We start from the raw sequence: 22,081 nt of genomic DNA, 5'->3' as shown, positions 1-22,081 counted from the left end.
TAGCTGTGAACTCTTCTCTTTGCTTCTATGCTATGCTTGTCCACATTCTCTTTGTGGCCTCTTTCTCCTGTCCATTTAATTAATCATGCTATTGGCCATCTGACCACCTGCAAAGATAATCACTCTCGAGTCTGTGTTAATTGAAGAGAGATGGGAGCTCTTGCGTGCAGGGGTCCCACATACCATTTCATAAGTACAAGATGGGGAGGATGTGTTTTAGTAACACCTGGGGTAATATCCACTTTGCATTTTAGTGCCTGGCCTGCACCATCTGCATAGGCCTGTACTGTGGCTGCCTACAGCTGTTTCCCTTAAACTACATTCATAGACCAGGGATGGTCTGCTTGTCCCTGCAGAGCTCAGACAAGTACTCTGATCATTATGGCTATTACTCTGTAAGGTTCCCCAAGGAGTCCTAGTGACTTCTGATGATGACCAGAGATGAGACTCAAGACCATGTCCCTGAGGAACCTTTGAAGGGATGGGAACCTTAACATAACCTGAAGGAGAGAAGACCTGGTACAGGTCATGTGGCAGCTACTGTCAACAAGCCAGAGGCCTGGCCTCTGGGAGGGTCAGCTGTGCCCAGGTAGCCTTAACGGCAGACGGACAAATCGGGATGGTAGTCAAGCTGAAAGGAGAAGGATTTGATGGTCTGAGGCATCTGAAGATGGGATTAATGGACCACCTTCGTGGCGAATCTCTGGAGCTGTTTAAAGCAAAGCCAGGGTAACTGTTTGGTCCTGTGGGTAGACTTTAGGCATCAGACAGTTGATCAAGGACTTTTCTGATCCCTATGACTCCGTGGTTTTCTGTAGTTGTATCAGTACCCTGGCTGGAAAGTATAGGCTGGTTTATTCCCTGATCTGAATACTGAGCACCAGCAGTACCCAACTCAGTGACTTTCAACTGAACCTGAGGGGTACTTGGAAACGCCTCTGAAACTTACCAGACTCCATCTGATACAGTCATTTACTTAAGCATTTTGTTGTCTCATCTAAAATATAAGTTACCTGAGAACAAGGATGGTGTTTCTAAAAATACACCATTTCTGGGATTACAGGGACAGGAATAATGCTCCAGTTGCCTTTTAGCATCCTCTGCTCTCACCCTTTGCCCCAGTTCCATGTCTCCTTACCCGCCTTTCTGTATCCAGGTATGCCCCACTATGATTTTGATTTGCATTTCCCTGTGAACTAATGATGAGCATCTTTCTTGTGTGCTCATTGTCCATCTGCATGTCTTCTAAGGAGAAATGTCTATTCAAGTTCTTTGTCCCAATTTTTCATTGGGTTATTCGTCTTTATATTATTGAGTTGTAAGAATTCTGTGTATATTCTGGCTACCAGTCCCTTAATCAGATATATGACTTACATGTATTTTCTCCCATTTTGCAAATTATCTTTTCACTTTCTTGATAGTGTCATTTTCAGCATAAAAGTTTCTAATTTTGATGAAGTCCAGTTTATCTATTTTTCCTTTTGTTCCTTATGCTTTTGATTTCATATCTAAGAAATAATTGCCTAAGCTTATGTTTTCTTCTGAGAGTTTTATACTTTTAGCTCTTAATTGTAGGTCTTTATTTTATTTTGAGTGAATTTCTGTAAATGGTGTGAGGTTGGGGTCCAACCTTTTTTCCTTTGCATGGGGACATCCAGTTTTCCCAGCACCATTTGTTGAAAAGACTTTCCCCTATGTTTGCTGCATTCTTTCTGACTTCTCTGTCTGGAGCCCTTCCCTTTGCCTCTTTGCTCATCATCTTTCACATAAAGTTTCAGCTCAGGAGTTACCTTTCCTAAGAAGCCTTCTCTGATTATCTTTCTCTGTCTTCTAGAAACCCCCTTGATACCTTAATCCTAACACTTAACACTGTACTATTTTAATGTCTTTCTCATTTGTCCTTTAAGCAAGCCCTTGGAAGATGGGGATTGTGTGCTAACATTTTGTATTAATTAATATATACATAGGTATATTAAACTAGAGAGGGAGGGGAGATATTACTGAGACTATGGTGTGGTGTCTTATCTCTGAACTCCAGATTGTATTGAAAATCCACAGGTAAATAACAGGCAGTTCTTTGAGTATTTTCAGTAATGTACATTAAGTCTAATATCCCTTTAAGGAATAGGTCAGACAGTTCCTGTTCAACTCCTCATATCCACCAGTGGATAGTAGACAGGAAAAAAAAAAATCTCACCATCCCCTTCCCCCAAACCATGGAATCTGAGTCCTCCATTTAGGCTGATGATTCCAGTTTTAAAACTTAACGTTTACTGCTGCTAGTGCCCTGCCCTGATTGGGCTCCAGTAAGCATTCTTGACCAATCCCTAGCAAGGGGGATGGGAGTATCTGATGGGCAAGGTCAGCCTCCCAAGCCCCACTGACTGCCTGGAGAAGGAGTGTTAGCATCCTGCACAAAATTAAGGTTCCCTAAGAAGGAATGGGAAATAGATACCCAGTAGGCAGCCCACAGTGACCACCACATCCACCCAGTTTTAAAAGGTGTCTAAAAGATCATTATTTTTTCCAATTATAAACATAACACCAGAAATTCAAATAATACCAAAATGAATAAAGTAGAAAGTCCCCTATAGTTTGTGGAGAAATTGGGAAGAATCAGGGGGTAGTTATATAGTCAAATGTGTCTGTGAAAGCATTCGTCAGTTCAGAAATTAATAAAATAGAAAAGTGAAAGCTTGCTATAACCACTGTGGAATTAGGGGTGTTTTTAATTTATTTTATTACTTGAGACTTTTTAATAGCTTTTTCACATTGTTGATGCTGTCAGAATGCTCCACTTTTCACAGTGGTCCTGACAGGTTGTCCTGCTGCATTCCAGGCAGAGGGAGCAGTGTATGCAAAAAGCATATGCCCCCGAGGGCTTTGCAAATTAGACGTACAGCAAGAGTTAGCTATCACTGAGGATTTGGGGTAAGGCATAGCAGGATAGAAGGCTGAAAATGAGCCAGAACCAAAGAGGGAAAGGCCTTGAATGCCACACTGAGCAGATCCCAAATTTGATAGCTGGTCATGTTTCATTGAAGCAAAATCAGAAACCCTCTCTCAAGTCCCCAGAATAGAGGAAATGGCCACGGAAGCTGGCTGGTGTGGTCCGATGTTCTGAATGGCTGGCTGCAAGGTGGTATTCAGTATGAGCTCTCCACAAAGAAAACCCTGTCTCCAGGCTGTTGTTGGAGGTTGTCCTTTCCACCAAGAGTATTTAAACAAATTTGAATTATTGTGGCTGTATGTTAGCCTAAGATGATCTCAAAGCCATGAGGCCTTGTTAGCTCTGTTGAGGATATTCAGCAGCTTGCAGTGTTTCAGTGGGACCCTGCTGACCCTGCTGGAGTCTGAGCATTGTCTGGTTATGCTGGACCTGGCCTGTGTTAATACAGCAGCAGACATGTGGCCATGGTAGTTGTAGATTTTGTCTTTTCTATTTAAAGATGCCCCTTAATGTGCCATTTCTTTAAAAAGACTAACAGTGGTCTCTGCCAGAATATGGACACCTTGAAAGTACATTTCAGATGTGAAATTGCACATGAAAGATGTTTGAGGAGAGATGAGGACACAGTCCTGTAAGTGTAGGTTTGGGCCACATGGTAGCAACAGTTTGAACTAGGCCCTCTCTCTTCTCAGAGAGCTAAAAACCACATCCCACTCAGGGGACTGCATTTCATGCTGTGTAGTTAATTATGGCCAAATTTACTTCTCCCTGACTCTGCAGATCTACACACTCATGTAGCTAAGTTATGCAGAGTAACCTGGGCTGAGTTATCAGTCAAGGTGCCAGAAGCTCTAGACTGATTCTTTTCTTCGGTTCTGCCCATCCCCCCCCAACCCATCCTCAGATATCAGAGATGAGGGAACTGAAGCCTTGGCCTAGGGCTAGATGCTTTAGCAAAGTCACACTCTGGCTAATAGATCTAGACTGGACCTAGTGTCCAGATCTTCTGACTGCTTTTTCTTAACAGTCTGCCGTGACACAGTTTCTCCTCTGAAGCATGCAGTGTGATAGTGTGTGTGCATTCACATAGTACCACCACCAGCACCCCAGTCCTAATCTTAGAACATTCTGTCCATCACCAGTCCTGGGCGGCCACTGACAGCTGGAGTTTTTACCCTGGTGTTCTTTCTGTGACTTAGTTATTCAGATTTGGCCCCGCTTGTACTGCTTGTAGCCAGGTGGACATACAGACAGCTACCTTGAATGTGCGGTAAGAGTGGCAATAGCTTGGCCTATGGTCGCTGTTCTTCTGTGATGGGCTCAAGTTCCACCTGGCTCGGGCACAGTGCATGAAGCTGTGAGCCTCAGAGCAGCCCTGTGAGGATAGAGCAGTGCTGGCCTTCTCCAGCCAGGAACTGCAAGTTCTCACTAGGTGACTCCTGCCCTCCATTCGCGTGGTCTGTTGTTGAATTGGGCTCCTACCTGAGTTTGGTCAGCCCCAACCCCAAAACTCACCTTCCACCTCAGTGCCATGCCCTGTCCTGGAGTTAAAGAAAGGAAAGAGAACATTGCCTTTTGCTAAGAATTATGCCACTGACTTCTGTTTCTAAGAAGTGTTATCCTAAAAATTATGCAGCAGAAATGAAAGTGGAGACTTTGGCGAAGGAAAATTATTTGATTTTTTTTTTTTTTTTTAAATACCCTTCAGTGAGGTCTCACATGAGGTGGCCATTTGCCACCTGACTCTGTACTAAAAAGCAGCTTCTGGCTAGAAGAAGCGATCCCAGGGGCTTCAGGGCTTATTACACACACATCTCTAAATGAGGTGAAACAGAGGGATAAAAGGAGTTGCTGTCGCGGTAGATGTTTCCAGTGGCATCTAGAACATACATTTCCCTGGGGATTGATTTATTGTACCCTGCAGTGAGCGAGGCACCAGCACAGTCATGGTCAGAGGGTGATTACTAAGCCTTGTGCTCTGCTCCCAGTCTAGAAAATTAAGTTTGAAGCCTGAAATGGAACTCTTTGCCAGAATGGAAATGGAGTGAAATTTCCCTCCTTCCAAATGAAACTTCTAAAGAGGAAATTTGGCAGCCCAGAAGAGCCGAGCCCACGTTTCTGGCTCAATCACCTACTTCTTCCAGTCACGCGTGGATCACTAAGCTGCTCTGGGTTTCTCCAGGCACTTCTCAGACGTTCAGGTTGCACTTCTCCTAGGAGACCTGCAACACCAGATGCTTAACATGTTGTTCCTTAGTGAAGGATTCCATCTCTTCTCTAAAGCTTGCTGTTCCTAACCTTCAGGCCTTGGGTCTAAAGACAAACTGTGTGTGGAGTGTGTGGTCCCTCCGCTGATGGGGCGTTAAGTCTCTGCTGGGTGCCACGTGCCATAGGCTTGGCAGGCCTTCCGTTCTGGTGCCACTCGGGCTCATGGTTGGCCCTTGCTTTGCTTTACCATTGGTTCCTCATGAAGATGCCAGTTCATATTTAAACTCTCGGTCTCCACGGTGGTGTCTGTATGCTGCTCTGTGTAGACAGGGGCTGTGGTTTTAGGCATTTGGGAAGTAATGAGAACAGGTGAGCACACCAGCTCGGCCTCCCCCACTGGTCATGTCACCTTGAGCCTACAAAGTGAAGATACGAACAATCATTTTGTGATGTGTGGGAGTGTCGGTGCCAGTAGACCAAGATCATGTCTGTGCATAGTGTCTGTAGCATCATTTCTGCTTCAGAGAGTATGAGTTCCCCTTTTAAAAAGCGAGGCCACATCCTCCAGATGTAGAGGTGTGTTCTGTGCAGGTACTAAGAACTTTTTGAAGCTGTATCTTAAAATGGGAGGAGTGTGTGTGTGTGTGGGGGGGGGGGGGTTCTGCTATAATAAGATAGGTGTTTTCCTACAACTAAATGTATTATACAGAAACCAGACAATAAAAATTGTAAAACTTGGAGGAAAACCATATTTGGGGCAGACATTTAAAACTATATGCAACCGGGCAGCCCGGGTGGCTCAGCGGTTTAGTGCCACCTTTAGCCCAGGGCATGATCCTGGAGATCCGGGATCGAGGCTCCTGCATGGAGCCTGCTTCTCCCTCTGCCTGTGTCTCTGCCTCTCTCTCTCTCTCTTTCTCTGTATTTCTCATGAGTAAATAAATAAAATCTTTAAAAAAATAAAACTATATGCAACCATAATAATCCTCATAATAGGATGAACAGAGTTTAAAAAAAGACATATTCAATCCTAAAAATAAATATCCCAGAAAATCTAGGACTTCATACATGCATACATGTGTGTGTGTGTGTGTGTGTGTGTGTGTGTGTGTGTGTGTGTGAGGAGAGCTTGGTGGGAGGAGGGGTAAGGCGGGGCCAAGGCTGCTGAAGGTGGAGATGAGGACAGGAAGCACAAGGATGAGGGAAACTTCCGCCAGGCAGTTCTGAGGCAGCATTTGGCCAGACTGAGCCAGGAGGAAGACTGGGGTGCTTGGGCCTTTGTACCACATCCCTCTGGTGAGTTTTTCTTTCAGCTGGGCTACTGTACTTGGCATTCGGCAGCCTTTCCTTGTTGAGGCGAGGCATTCACAGTGCAGGAAGATCGTATACAAAACTACTTCTATGTTGACATGACACTGATCCCTGATTACATTTAGAATAACTTACATTCCAGACTGTATGAAGCTCTTTGCCCCAACTGATAAATAAGCATCTTTCTCATCTTGAAGGATAAGAACCCAAAATATGAAATTGCATTAAATTGTGGTTAAAAAAAAAAACCCAACACATAAAACTTACCATCTCAACCATTTTTAAATGTGCAGTTCGGCCCTGTTAAGTATATTCATGTTGCTGTGAAACAGATTTCTATCACTTTTATATCTTGCAAAACCGAAATTCCAGACCCATTAAACAGCATCTCTCCATTTGCCCCGGCCCCCCAGTCCTTGATAACCACCATTCTACTTTCTGTTTTGACCAGTTTTAATACTTGAGAGACCTTATAAGTGTGCTGTAACAGTCCTTTTGTGACTTCTTTATTTCACTTAGTATAACGTTCTCGGGGTCCATCCATGTTGTAGCATGTGACAGGATCTTATAAGACATGAAATACTTCAAAGTGTGTATTTCACCCCAAATTTATTTGAGGAACAAGGTTAGGCCAGGGGCAGGAGGTGGGGGTACAAGGACATGCTTTCCTTATACAATGAAGTAAATATACTTGCTGTGTTTATCTCCCTGTCCTGTGATTCTCCCAGTTTATTTCTTTAAGTTTCTGAGCATCAGTTAACTCTTAAAAAAAAAGCAACTGAAAAAAAAAAAAAAAAAGCAACTGTTTTGTGCTGAAAGAGTAATCGACAGGCAGCTCTATCAGACATCGCAGGACACAGTGTCATCTGTAAGATGATATTTCTAATGCCTAAGAGTTATTCAAACTCAGATCGCTGTGATTTCATTCCAGAGAGCTCAGAAATATGCTCAGCAAGTCTTGCAAAAGGAGTGCCGACCCAAGTTTGCGAAGAAGTCGATGGCGCAGTTGTTCGAGCACAGGTACAGCACGGACTTGCCACCTTTCGTGAAGGAGACCCCCAAAATGAATGAAGCCGAGTACAAGTATGATCCTCCTTTTGGATTCCGAAAGTTCTCCAGTGAAGTCCAGACCCTGTTGGAAATACTGCCCGAGCATGACATGCCCGAACACTTGAGAGCAAAGAGCTGTAGGCGTTGTGTGGTCATCGGAAGCGGTGGCATACTCCACGGACTAGCACTGGGCCAGGCCCTCAACCAGTTCGATGTGGTGATAAGGTACATGGGTTCACCTCTAGACTTCACTTTACTGCTGTTGGTCAGTGCCATACCAGCAACAGGGATGCAGAAAGTACTGCCAAATCCCTGCCTGCTAGGGACTTACTGCTTAAGATAATGAAACAAAAATATGAAATGATTAGATGCCCCAAACTGTGCCATACTGACCCAGATTTGGCAGAATCTTGTCAGAAGAGGTGAGGTTTGGAAGGTTGGGTAGAGATTCAGGAGGAAGCCTGAGCTATGCAGGACCAAGAGAGGGCACAGTGTTGGGGAGTAAGTATGGGGGATGCCTGGCTTCTGGGAATGGGGCTCGGTGTGGGTGCACCCCATGAGACAGTGCTGGTGGGGACAAAGGAAGCACACAATCTGAACTCCACTCATCCTAGATTCTTTTTGGTTCAGCTGGCTAAAAATTGTTTTCCTTATAAAAGCTAAATAGGTTCATTCTTGAAAATTAAAAAAATATAGAAAAATGCAAGGAAGAAAAATAACCCCTCGTAGCCCAAATAACCAACCGCTATCCATCAGCTGTGTTCCACTTTTGTTCTATACACTACTAATGAGTGCATCTGTATTCTTATAAAGTGGTTTGCTTTTTTTTTTTTAGCAACATTATGAACAGTTTCTGAGGTCATTAAATATTTCTTGGAAAATTAACTCTTCCAAGTGCTTAGTATTCCTTTAAATGAGAGTATCATAAGTTATTCAGCTGTTCTTCTAGTGCTGGATATTTTGAATTTTTCAGATTCTTTGTTACTGTGAAAATGCCCTGCATATCTCATACTTATTGTCCTTATCTCTGATTATTTCCCTGGAAATAATTCTAAGAATTCTTAGAATTGTTGGCTTAAAGATATTGGAATGCTTTTAAGGCTTTTGATACATTTGGATACATTTGAATAAATTCTCCCTACCTGAAGGATATGCAGAACCAGAAGTACAATGTACTCTGGGTCTCATCAGATCTGTTCAGCAGGAGCGTGTGCGTTTGTCCCAAGGCAGGAGAGCCCCGGGCTGCGGATTGGGTGTCAAGGTTGTGGTCAGTGCATGAATGTGTGGGCCTGGTGTGAGGCAGAGAAAGTGAAAATGGAGACTGATCCATTTCCAAGAGGTCCATTTCCAAGTCCATTATAGGACTTCCCAACAGCTTGACAGTTAATGCCAGGGGACATCAGGCTTTCCAGTCTGGGGTCTCACATGTTAGTGGAACTGCTGTCAGAAATTGGAGTAGTTGGGGAAAATGTCTGGTTAGTGAGAGAGGATGACAAGATCCATTTCAGATATTTTGAGCGTGAAAGTGATGTATTCATATAGTACCTTTGTTCCCAATAGCTGTGATCTTGAGCAAGATTCCTAACTGTCCTGTGCTCCTGTTTCCTCATCTGGAGGCAGTAACAGTACACATGTTATGGGCTTACTGTGAAGACAAAACAAGTTCACAAATGTACAGCACTTAGAACTTAGTGCTAAGCATTTAACATTGGGCTTGGGATACATGGAAATAAACAGATAAATGAAAAGAAACAGATAAGAACCTAGTTTAAAGGCAAAAGGGGTGCTGTAGTCCTCAATGGCCAGAGAGCAGGAATGGTGTGAGATGAGGGAGTAGGAGTGGCGTTAGGCTTTGAGGATGGTAATGGTTGGGGTGAAGGAGGCTATAACCACTGCCTTTCACTGGATGCTTGCTTGCTTGCTTTTCTTTTTTTAAAGATTTTATTTATTTATTCATGAGAGACACAGAGAGGCAGAGACATAGTCAGAGGGAGAAGCAGGCCCCCTGTGGGGAATCCGATTCAGGACTTGATCCCAGGACCCCAGGATCACAACCTGAGCCAAAGGCAGATGCTCAACCACTGAGCCACCCAGGTGCCCCTCACTGGATGTTTTCTTTGTGCCAGACACTGTGTAACGTGCGTTAGATGTTCTCATTCCTCCATGAAGCCATCATTGTTACTGTCACCAATGAAGACTTTGAGGGCCAGAGTCTAGGCCAGATGCCAGCAGTCCAAATGCAGGGTATGAGGCTTTCAGAAGCTAATTCCTGGCCCCATGCAAACAGTTGAAAGATGTGTGTGCAGGCAGACAGGGCCTCGTGCCCATTTAATGGTGCATGACTAATATAGGAAGAGAAGAGGAGAGAAGCCAGGGGTGCCAACAGTGCACTGCACACTCTGGGCCAGAGGAGAGGAATGGTGGGAGGGAAGGGTAGCCCTGAGCTGGCCTTGGCAGAACAGTGCCATTTGGCTCTTCAGGGAGGAGGCGGGCAGGGAGATCTAGGGTGTGGAGCCCCGCCCTGGCAGGAGGAATGTCATGAGCACACTATGAAGGCACACACACGAGTTGGCTTTCCACAATGTCAGCTTTATTCAGTCTTAAAGCAAAGTTAATCATGATTAGGAAGGAGGTTCAGGATTCCAAACTCCATGACATTTCACCATGTGCTTCAACCTGGCTTCTTACACAGCCTAACAGAGCAGACCATAAGACAAGCCACACAACAGACGAGATGACAGAAGAGGGTAAGGGGGCCCCTGGGTGGCTCAGTCAGTTGAACATCTGACTCTTGGTTTCGGCTCCGGTCACGATCTCAGGGTCCTGGGATCAAGCTCCACCTCTGGCTCCAGGCTCAGCACAGTGTCTGTCCCTCTCCCTCTGCTCCTCCCTACACTCTTGCTCTCTCCCTTTGCCTCTTCCTATCTGTCCATTTCAGTCTCTCTGTCTCTCTCTCAAATAAAAAAAACAAAAAAAACGGGGGGTGTATGAAGTTAACAAACCGAATGTGAAATCAGTCTGTGGGTGCACAGTTGAGATAAGGCCTCAGTGTGGTGTGGGTCAGCTCTTGGCACTTCATGCTGCTTATATTCAAGCAGTGAAGGATCTCGGTTTTGCTTGGAGATCCATCAGGCAGATCCTTCAGTGCAGTTGTCTTTTTTAAGTGGTCGGACGTAGAAGAGTCATGTCTGAGGAGTCTGACAGTTTGCTGCTAGAATCCTCCCCTTTTTAAAGGGTCTTGGGCCCCTGCAGACCGCCTCTGGTCTGTTCATTATCATTTCTGGGCTGTCAGCTGATGCTGGTCCCAGCAGTATATCCTAGCTGCAGGACCTTTACCTGCTTGCATCATTGCTTGACACAGTCCCCTGCTTGACAATGAGAGACTCCATTTTATTCTCTTTAAGGAAGATGGACCAGGATATTGGGAAAGGGGCTCGAAGGTGGCCTGATGCCTAATGGTGGCCCACAGATCACCACATTGGGGAGCATGGACTTCATGCATGGCCTCTGGGAGGCCACTGAGTGCTGGGGACAGAGGAAGGGTGGCTTACCCTGATTAGGAGGGAGAATATCAGTTAAGAAGCTTTTGGGGGATGGGGCATCTGAGGGGCTCAGTCAGTTAAGCATCTGCCTTCTGCTCAGGTCATGATGCCAGGGTTCTGGGATCAAGCTCCACATCAAGTGAGTTCTTTGCTCAGTGGAGGGAGGGGTCTGCTTCTCCCCTGCCTCTGCCCTTCACCCCCACTCATGCATACGCTCTCTCACTCTCTCACTCTCAAATAAATATATAAAATCTTTTAAAAAATAAAAGGAATTTTTTTGCGGGAAACTTTTAGGTGTAAAATAATTTCAAATTTAACAGAAGAGTTGCAAAAATAGTACAAAGAACTTCCCATTCATGCTTCCTCCCCCAGATTATCCAGCTGGTAACGACTTCATCATGTTACTTCATGATTTTCTCCCCATATATTTTATTATTCTTTTTGGAACTCTTTGATAGTTAGTTGCAAATATCAAGCCCCTTTACCCCTAAATAAGTCAGTGAGGGTTTCCCAAGAACGAGGACTATCATAGAACTGCAGAACCACAGAACAGCATTCAGAATTAGGAAATTAACACTGAGAAAATACAAGTCCTATCTACATCCTTATCCAGATTTCACCAGCAACCCTGATAATGTCCTTCATTCTAAAAAAGAAAAGAAAGGGGAGAAAAATAACTGCCTCAGGGGCATGCCTTGCATTTGGTCCTCATGTGTAATAATATCCTTTGATAATCCAGAGGTAGGTATCAAATCTAGAAGAAATGGCAATATAATAGAGAAGAATGCTGAGATACAAGTGTGACAATAGAGGTGTATGATGCAGGAGAAGAGCCCAGTAGACTTTGAGATTACAAAACTCTTTGGGTGAGTGTTAGTGCTTTCAGAAGAATTCTTAGAATTTGCCCCAAAACCTAATGCCTGGTAAGAGCCTTGGTTGATCTAACAGGTGTTAAGTGTCCCACATCCTTGCTTTAAAGGATGTACCTGGGGGACACCTGGGTGGCTCCGTGATTGAGCATCTGCCTTTGGCCCAGGGTGTGATCCTGGGGTCCCAGGATCGAGTCCCACGTCAGGCTCCCTTCATGGAGCCTGTTTCTCCCTCTGCCTGTGTCTCTGCCTCTTCCTCTCTGTGTCTCTCATGAATAAATAAATAAAATGTTAAAAAAATAAGTAAATAAAGGATGTACCTGGGCCCAGTGCCCTCCTTGGTCCCAACTCTGTCCATATAATTGTGCCTGGCCCTGGTTTCTAGGTTTCCTTTCTGATTACCTTTTTGAAATTCTGGCAAGAACATCTAATATCTGAGCACAACGGGAAGCTTTCAAGGAAACATTACTGATGCCCAGAGAAAGCCCAAAGTATAATGTTTGGGTTGGCTTAAAATGGCAGGATTGGATGGAATTGCTTGACATTCAGAGAGGAGATGTGGGCATCCCTCAGGGACTTGAGGCTGCTGGGAAAGAGGCCTTACTTCCGACCCACAGCTCACTCTCAGTTCTAAAAACATGTGGGGAACACAACGCAGGGATCTTGCATATGTCTTGCATGATATGACAAGATAGTTGATGGCTTGCTTTGTCAATCTACTTTTGTCCTTTTTTTAAATTTAGGTTAAACAGTGCACCAGTTGAGGGATATTCTGAGCATGTTGGTAATAAAACTACTATAAGGATGACTTATCCAGAGGGCGCGCCACTGTCTGACCTTGAATATTATTCCAATGACTTGTTTGTTGCTGTTTTATTCAAGAGTGTTGACTTCAACTGGCTTCAAGCAATGGTAAAAAATGAAACCCTGGTAAGCACTAGAAATTCAGCTATCCAGTGTTCCTTCGTAAAAAGTGGAGGGATCTCTTATTGTAATTCCAGACTTTTATTTTTAAACAAACACAGTGGAATGCATACAGTTGACCGCAGAACAACATGGGTTTGAATTGCCTGGGTCCACTTATATGTAGGTTGTTTTCGATAAATACAGTGCAGTATTATAAATGCACTTTCTCTTCCTTATGATTTTCTGAATAACATTTTCCTTTCTCTAGCTTGCTTTATTTTAAGATTACATACAATATATAATACATATAACATTGAAAATACGTATTAACTCTTTATGTTATTGGCAAGGCTCCTGGTCAGCAGTAGGCTATTAGTAGTTAAGTTTTTGGAGAGTCAGAAGTTATCTGTGGATTTCAACTTCTTGAGGAGGGGATGGTGGTGCCCCTCCCCTACCACATCATTTAAGGGTCAGTTATACTTTTTGTTGTCTTTCAGATAACTACTGCCTTTGTAGAAAGCCATCAGCAGTCCTTGTTGGGAATTACTTTCAGAATTTAAGATTAAATTCTGATCACATGGAAATTGTGATCATTACTTAATGGAAATATCAAGTTTTGGACCAAAATTATTATTACCTTACTCACCAGACTTGAATTTACATATATCTTGGATAATCTAGAAATTAGATTTGCTTGGATGAATATAAACCATTATTGAGGTTTTTTCAAAAGAGTATATATATGAAACCTCTGAGGAATATTCCCCAAGAGATTGTCTAAAAATGCTCTGATAGGCAGTCCTTTTGTTGGAGGAAATTCTCAGAATTCCAGAGGGCCAGGTGTTGAGGGAATGGACTCAACATGAGCTTGGTCATATCCCCTTTTGTTTGTTATAATAATTAATCATATTACCTTATAGCCGCATCCATTGTGCTGAAATAAATTTCAGAGGTCAAATCTAACATTTGTAGACACACCCAAAAACTAGCTCTCTGCAAAATTAATAGGATATAGTAGACTTTTCACATAAGCTCCATCTGATGGAGAATTTCTATCTGCAAAGCCAGATTCTGTAGAGTTTATCATGATCTTCTAGATTTTTCTATTGAATAGAAGTTGGTCTAGTTGGAAGATGAAGCACATAGGAGGAAATGCCTTACAGTCGGTTACCAGGAGACTTCATAGGGCTATGACTTAGGGCAAGTCAGTGGAGAGGATGCAGGGGGAGGGCCTGATCAGAGTGGGGCACTCACAGCACTTAATACCCTTAATCTGGATCTGCTCACCTGGTCTTCCCTGGGACAAAAATGCCTTTAGGTCCTAAAAAGCCTTACTATCTCAGATCACAACCTGGGGAATTTCTTCCCCAAACAAACCAGAGCTGGTTCTACACTTTCTCTTCTTGTCAAATGCCACCGTCGTAGAACAGGTCCTTTGGGTTGCTACTCCGACTGCGGTATCGAATTGGCATAGATCTCCATGACTGTGCTGCAGAATGCAGCACACAAGCCCACTTGGGGTCACACCCACAGCTTTGTGCTGGTTAACAGGGATGCATTCTCACCTTCTGATGGTAGGATCACTTGATTAAGTACCCCTAATGATTGCTTGCTTTCTTTCCGTAGCCATTTTGGGTGCGGCTCTTCTTTTGGAAGCAGGTGGCGGAAAAAATCCCACTACAGCCAAAACATTTCAGGATTTTGAATCCAGTTATTATCAAAGAGACCGCCTTTGACATCCTTCAATACTCAGAGCCCCAGTCAAGGTTCTGGGGCCGAGATAAGGTATTTTTTTGTTGCAATTGAAAGTTAACTCTTCTTCTCTGTGTTGGAAGGGAGACCTCTGTACAGATTTCACTTACGCTCAGTTGTATACCCAGAAGCGTCTCCCAGTGTAGAAATGCAGTCACTGATGAGATGCTCTGTGTGTGTTTGCCGATCTGCATCCTGACTTTAGGGCTCCTCATTGTTTACTTGGTTTTTCCCCTGGTGACTCATCTCTTTTGTATAGTCCATATGTTGAAATTTATGTCACTAAGATATTATTTAAGGTATTCTAACTCTGGGACTCTGATCACTAATGGTAGGTCACTGAAAGGCACTTTGGTGGTCTGAAAGTTCTTTACATTTTTAACTCTGGGGGCTGCTTAGGTAAGAATTGACATTTATCATCACTTTATAGGTAATAGTAAATAAAATTTACCCCCTAGAGAGTGCTTTTCAGTTGATGCTTGGGTCCCATCCCAAACTTCCTATTTGTTTTATGCTGTGGTCTATACATTGGGATTTTCAAAGTCCTCTGGGTGATTTTATTTTGCAGCCTTATTTGAGAACCTTTGTGCTATCTATAGATTGCTCACTGCAATAGAAATTCTTTACCTTCGGTTGGCCTGTGCTGCCATTGGGAGGGTGGCTTGCCTTTATTGTCGGTTTCCTTATGACCCAAATAGCTAAGCCTGTGTCTTTAGAATAACTTTTTAAAAAGCGGTGGAGGGGTGCCTGGGTGGCACAGTGGTTGGGTGTCTGCCTTTGGCCCAGGGCGTGATCCCGGAGTCCCAGGATCGTGTCCCGTGTCGGGTTCCCTGCATGGAGCCTGCTTCTGCCTCTGTCTCTGCCTCTTTCTTTCTCTGTGTCTCTCATGATTAAATAAATTTTAAAAAAGCGGTGGAAATCATCCTTTTTTTTTTTTAATGAGGAGGCTGAACTCATGACCCTGAGATCCAGATCTGAGCTGAAATCAGGAGTCCAATGCTAAACCTAAACAGACTGAGCCACCCAGGAGCCCCCATTCTTAAACAAACTTTTAAGCAAAATCTCCATATATAAAGGAAAGCAAGGAATTTGGAAAAGGCAGGGGTACTGCTCACACTGGAGTCCTGAGATATTGTCTAGCAGATACCTGAGGCTCTTCAAGGTTACAGTTTCCAAACAATGAGTTAGACTCTTAGATGTAGTCAACCAGTAGGCAGATTAGCAGATTCTTCTATTTGCCCCATGAATCAAATTTTATTTATTTGAGAGAGAGAGAGAATGAGAGCACGAGCAGAGAGGGGCAGAGGGAAAGGGAGAAGCAGGCTCCCCACTGGGCAGGAAGCCTGATTAGGGGCTGGATCCCAGGATTCTGGGATCATGACCTGAGCCGAAGGCAGATGCTTAACCCATTGAGCTACCCAGTCACCCCTCCCCTATGAGTCAAATTCTAATTAAAAATGTTCTTTAAACTCCTGTGTAAATTTTAAAGGAAGAATTCTGTGTTTCCTAGGAAAACCAAATACTTAAATAGGCTCCTTTTTTTAAAAATTTTTTTATTTATTTATGATAGTCACAGAGAGAGAGAGAGAGAGGCAGAGACATAGGCAGAGAGAGAAGCAGGCTCCATGCACCGGGAGCCCGACGTGGGATTCGATCCCGGGTCTCCAGGATCACGCCCCGGGCCAAAGGCAGGCGCCAAACCGCTGCGCCACCCAGGGATCCCCTTAAATAGGCTCCTTAAAACAAAAACCTAGTTCTTTACTATGATCGGTAACAGCGAACTCCAACACTGGCCCCAGCCTCAGGTTTGAATACCCAGCTTTCTGTGAACACAGCTGAAGCTCTTCCCTTAGCAGGCCACCGTTTTTCTCCAGTGCTCTGCCCTCCCCAAGAGGCTTTCCTGCCTCTCCATCCATGGGGAGGCCACCAGGGCCATGTATTTTGTGCCCACAGCAGGAGCATGTCTGGGACCAGTTTTTCTGGTCAGCCTGTGGTACCTGTTTCCCTCTCTGAGGAGAGTGGCTCCTCTGCCCCTCAGCAGCAGCTGTTGGGTCTCTGATTGGACTTGTTATATTATAGGTTGCTTTAGCTGCTCTTCCCCATGTGAGAACACATAGGATCCTCCAGAACATGGACTTAAAACTTTTAAGCATCAATTTTAACAAAACAACTAAAAAAAAAAAAAAAGACTTAAAACAGACTTTGACATCAATTAGCATCAATTTTAGCATCAATTTAGCATCAATTTTAACAAAACAGTTAAAAAAAAAAGACTTAAAACAAACTTTGACAAGATTAAGTTATAAAGAAGTTTCACTATCCATGGGTTTCTGTATCTTCTCAACTGCCCTGTGTCTTTATGAAATCCCATAGTATTTTTTAAACATAGGGAAATGTTCATCTATGGTTTGTAGGTAGATTTTTACTTTAAAAGTAACCTTTAGGGGCACCTGGGTGGCTCAGTCAGTTAAGCATCTGCCTTCAGCTCAGGTCATGATCCTAGGGTCCTGGGATTGAGTCCATGTCAGTCTCCCTGCTCAATGAGGAGTCTGCTTCTCCCTCTCTCTCTGCCTCTCCTTCTACTCATGCTGTCTCTCTCTCAAATAAATAAATAAAATCTTAAAGAAAAAAGTAATCTTTAAAAAATTAGCAGATACAATTACATAAAATACGAAATGAACAGCAAAAAATATCAACACAAAATAAGCAGGGGAAATTTTATCATATATATGATAGTAAATACTTCTAAAGTATAAGATCTTATTAGATAAAACAGAAAAGAGGGCCAATAAAAAAATGGGGAAAAGATATGAACAAACATTACACAAAAGAAGAAATTAATACAGCCAAGGAATGCATGATAAAATGTTCACCAATAATGAAATAAAAGTAAGTTAGAGCCACAATGACATTTCCCCCTGTTTTTTTTTAGCAAAGGTTTAAATGCTTGATAATGTCTTTGCTTGGCAGGAATACAGGTAGAATTATAAGTTGGTACTTTTCTGGAGGGTAGTTTGGCAAAATATATCAGCTTTAAATGTGAATAGTCTTTTCCCAGCAATTTTACTCTAAAAATTTTATTATAAGAAAATCAGAGGCGCATCTGGCTGGCTCAGTCAGTGGAGCATGTGACTCTTGCTCTCAGGGCTGTGAGTTTGAGCCCCACATTGAGTGAGTATAGAGATTTCTTAAAAATAAAATCTTTAAAAAAAAGAAGAGAAATCTGCAAAGGTGGCTATTCTAGGATGTTCACCATAATGTTAACAGCAAAGGACTAAAACCAATCTAAACATTTCTCATTAAGCGATTGTTTAAACATATTATGTGTAATGAATGCAATATTGTGTGACTCTTAAGGATGAAGGAAAATTAAGGGATGTAAAGACCCCTCCATAATGTATTAAACAAGAAAATCCAGTTCCAGAACATTTATACCATCCTATTTTTGTTTAAAAATAAAAATGGGGCTCAGCCCGGGTGTCTCAATGGTTTAGCGCCGCCTTCAGCCCAGGGCGTGATCCCAGAGACCCGGGATCGAGTCCCACATCAGGCTCCCTGCATGGAGCCTGATTCTCCCTCGGCCTGTGTCTCTGCCTCTCTCTCCCCCTCTGTCACTCATGAATAAATAAATAAAATCTTTAAAAAAATAAATGAAAATAAAAATGTATGTATAGAGATGCATATGGAAAAGCCCAGAAATAAACACCAAACTGGGATGGTGTTGTCAGGAACTTCTGGTATGCAAGCCCTTCCAGAAGAGAGGGAAGTCTGGTGGGTTATGAGATGGGATCTTAGGGGATATGTTCTGGAGATAGCATCTCTGAGTGGTTTTCGATGGCTTCTGAGTTTCTCTCCATACATTGCCCCTATGAGCAGCTGGTTTCACACAGTCCTTCTGCAAATACTGGTTGAGTATTCCCGATACGCTAGGTACAGAGCTGGCCACAGGTAAGACAGGTCACTACTTTATGGTCCTGTGGCTGAACCAAAGGAAGAAATCTTCCTTTGGGTTAACTTCTTTTGTATTCAGTGACTCTTGAGTTTCTTTTTAACAAGTGACACAGATGCAACACATGAAGGAGCAGGAGGTGGCCTAACAAATGATGAGCTCAGTTGATGTTCTTAACCCCACTTAAACTATGAACTCTGAAGGGCTCACTGTTGTTCCAGGTTATAGAAATGGAGAGTTGTTTCTGGAAGCCACAGACTCGGGATGAACAAAGTAGGTACATTTACACATGAAAAACTGTACAACAGAATTCCATTAGTAGATCAGCTGTCACCTTTTGGGGAGTACTCGGACCACTGTGGAACTTTCTGTTCTCTCTACCCTGGGTACTGTTTTTGCCCAAGGCTGAGAGAGGGATCCAGAAAGCATGATTCCACATTTGCAAGTGGCAAGAGACAGAGATCCAGAAAGCATGATTCCACATTTGCAAGTGGCAAGATAGCAGACGTGCAGGAGTGATGATATAATGAGAATCCAGAATGATTCAGACATTTGGTACATTAGGCCACAGTCAGTAGGAGACATTTTAGAAGGAACAAATGTGGAAATCCCTAATTTGGGCCTAAAAATTGCCCAAATAAAGGGTGAACAGAAACTGGCTTAGCAGCTGTGCATGTGAAAATGGCCTGTAAGTGTTATTTGCCAGAAAAGCAAACAAGGGCCTTAGGTGGGACATAGCTTCAGGTAAGAAGTGAACATAGCCTTCACTGGCAGGAAGGGAGGCTGCTCTGTGGACAGTCTCAGGCAGAGATTGTCCACAGGGGCCAGCAAAGAAGGGCCACCTCTAGAAATGGGTCCCAAGAAGGATTTTGGGAGGTCCTGTGACCACCGATTCTAGAGCAGACCTTGTAGATCTTTATCATGTAAGAAAGGAAATGGACTTGTTTTGCAGTTCTGGTCATCACCTGTAGGACCAGTAGGTAGAAGTTTTACGAAGAACTTTAAGTCTGGTACAAGAAGAGCTTCCAGGCTGCCTCTTGGTGGTGTGTTCAGAGGTATTTACATCACAGATCATGTTTTAGAGTCTAGATTGCTGACTTGGGTGGAAAGTCAGACTCTAGGATTCTAGGATCTATAAAACCACATGCTGTATAAATCGAAGCCCATAGTGAAGCCACTGTGACTTTGCAAGGCATGTATACCACTTGGAAAACGGTGAATTGTGCTAAGCTTTGTTTTGTCTTTTCTTTTTTCAGAACGTGCCCACCATTGGTGTCATTGCCGTTGTCTTAGCCACACATCTGTGTGATGAAGTCAGCTTGGCAGGCTTTGGATATGACCTCAATCAACCCAAAACACCTTTGCACTACTTTGACAATCTCTGCATGGCTGCCATGAACTTTCAAACCATGCATAATGTGACAACGGAGACCAGGTTCCTCCTCAAGCTGGTCAAAGAGGGCGTGGTGAAGGATCTCAGCGGAGGCATCCATTGTGAATTTTGAACACAGGGAAACCTCATGTGACAATGCAACTCTGACTCTGAAGGCTGTTTTTCGTAGCCTTCTCGATGCAGCGCATCCTGCAAAATACTTAGAGGTGCAGCTGGGGTTTTTAACTTTTAATTTAAAAAACAACAGTTTCGCTCTTCCCACTTTGTCCCCCCCTATTTATTTGAGGTTGGTGTTTTTGCACAAAATTTTGTAAGGTAATTTTGAGAATTGAATTGGAAAGACTTTTCCAAGAGACTTCTATGTAATGATGTTTTATTGTATTTTAAGAAGATTATTTAATTTGTAAAAACTCTGTCCACGTCTACTGCACATAGAATATCAGGTAATTAAGTGGAAGGAGAATGGAGGTCACTCCTTTGATGAGAGCCCTGAATGCCTGATTCTGATTCCTTGTGACTGTTTGGTGGGACACATGCCGGGGGCACTTCCAGGATGACGTGCTCAGGAGCTAAACCACGGGTACTGATTTAGCCGTGCTGCTGCGCGAGGCCTGGGCTGATCGGAGAAGTTCACGGCCCCTCTCTGTGGGTCTGTCTTCTGCCAGAAGACTTGCAACAATCAACAAGGGGGGAGCTGTCCCGGGTGTCCCTGTTTGGGAAGGGGCACAGAAGACATTTTCTGTGTCCTCTGAGTATACAAAGCCAGCTTGGGCTGCAGAAGCCACTGTCTTCCCTGAAATTGTGACAACTCTTGAATTTCTTGAGTGTTTTTTTACTGCCCTTCCAAAAGCACATAAATGTTAATCTGAAGTGTTCCACTGCCTGCCTGAGGTGGCTTATAAAAATTAGGACACAATCTTTGTTACCAGAGTTGTAGCAAAGTAAACCCTTTCCAAGCATAGTCACATTTTCTGAAACACTGAAATAAAATCTTCCTGGTGTTATAAATTGCCTATTTAAAAAAAAAAACTTTTTTTTTTAATGCCTACCTGGCAGTGGTGTACCAGACAATGTGCTGGTCAAATGAACAAACCAAAAAGGAACAAAAGCTTTTGAGGAGCTCTCACAGTCTACTTCATTTGAGCACTTAAAAAAAAAGTTCATAATCTCCCTGAAATGTCCTTGGCTGCTGCTAGGTGGAGACCTCGGTGGGGGATGCCGCAGTGAGTGACAGAGCAGAGGGTGCCTCCTCCTGCCAGGGCTGCCTCCCTGTAGCTCTGGATGCTCAAGTGTCTGGCTTCCTCCCAGAGAACAGGCTTGTTCCAGCTTCTGACTCTTAATTGCTCCAGTCTTTGTCATCAGAGGGTTGGCAGCTACTTTGCTCCCTCCCTGCCCCATCGAGGGTAGGTTCGCATCTCTGCTCTCTGCCTCTGCCTTCCAGTCCCGCTGTAGCTCTGACTCCCAGCCTGCTCCCATGCCTCGATGTCTGTCCCCTCCTCAGCACATGCAGGGCGGGGGAGCCAGTCACAGTGTTCACACGGGGGCCCTGATATCCAGGGCCCCAGGGTCAAGTTCAGAGTCGCCAGCCTGGCAAAATAGGATTTCTCTGCATTAGTGACTTAACATTTTCTGCAGATTTTGCTCTTTTTTTTACTAAATACTGTTTAAGAGAAAATGCTTGGAAATTTTCGCCAGCTAAATGACTTAATGTTGAGAATTGAGACTCAGGAAGGTGGTCCACAGCTGTCCTGTGACTCGGTAAGGCCAGCCCTGCACCATCCACCTCCAGCCCCTTGCCCTTCAGGGGCAACTTGAAACCTGATTTTTTTTTTTTTAATTTAAACAGTTTGACAAAAGCCAGGGTTTGGAACTTCCTTAGACGACTTTCCTGGTGTTTGTGAGCACCTCCCCCATGGGCTACATGGCCTCATGTGCCACTGCCCTGCAGGGCCGCTGGGAGGTGTGTAGTTCCGTGCCCAGCACCTAGCAGCTTTCAGCCAATGTCAGGCCTGGCCCCCTCACCACCTCTCCTCTGTATGGCCGTTTGTGCCTCCTTCCATTGCTTTTCCCAGGCCTCTCACCTCTCACTTGCAGAGAGTAAGTGCTCCGTGGCCTTAAATAAATGAGTAAAACACATAATTTTTTCAAAGA

General features: G+C 43.8%; 1 protein-coding gene across 3 annotated transcripts in view; it reads left to right on the top strand.

The window, feature by feature from the left end:
* The window catches only part of ST3GAL5 (ST3 beta-galactoside alpha-2,3-sialyltransferase 5), a 51,009-nt gene extending 30,071 nt beyond the window's left edge, over positions 1-20,938 (top strand). For all 3 annotated transcript variants that reach the window (XM_077843149.1, XM_077843150.1, XM_077843151.1), the window contains 4 exons: positions 7,401-7,744; positions 12,674-12,860; positions 14,463-14,621; positions 19,794-20,938. In XM_077843149.1, the coding sequence (XP_077699275.1) occupies positions 7,401-7,744; positions 12,674-12,860; positions 14,463-14,621; positions 19,794-20,042 (939 nt within the window). In that variant the 3' untranslated portion in view covers positions 20,043-20,938. The remainder of the gene's footprint in view (positions 1-7,400; positions 7,745-12,673; positions 12,861-14,462; positions 14,622-19,793) is intronic.
* The last annotated feature ends 1,143 nt before the right edge of the window (positions 20,939-22,081 follow it).

Source organism: Canis aureus, chromosome 12, assembly GCF_053574225.1.
Source record: "Canis aureus isolate CA01 chromosome 12, VMU_Caureus_v.1.0, whole genome shotgun sequence".
Lineage (NCBI taxonomy): Eukaryota > Metazoa > Chordata > Mammalia > Carnivora > Canidae > Canis > Canis aureus.
This window is presented reverse-complemented; position numbering and strand designations above follow the sequence as displayed.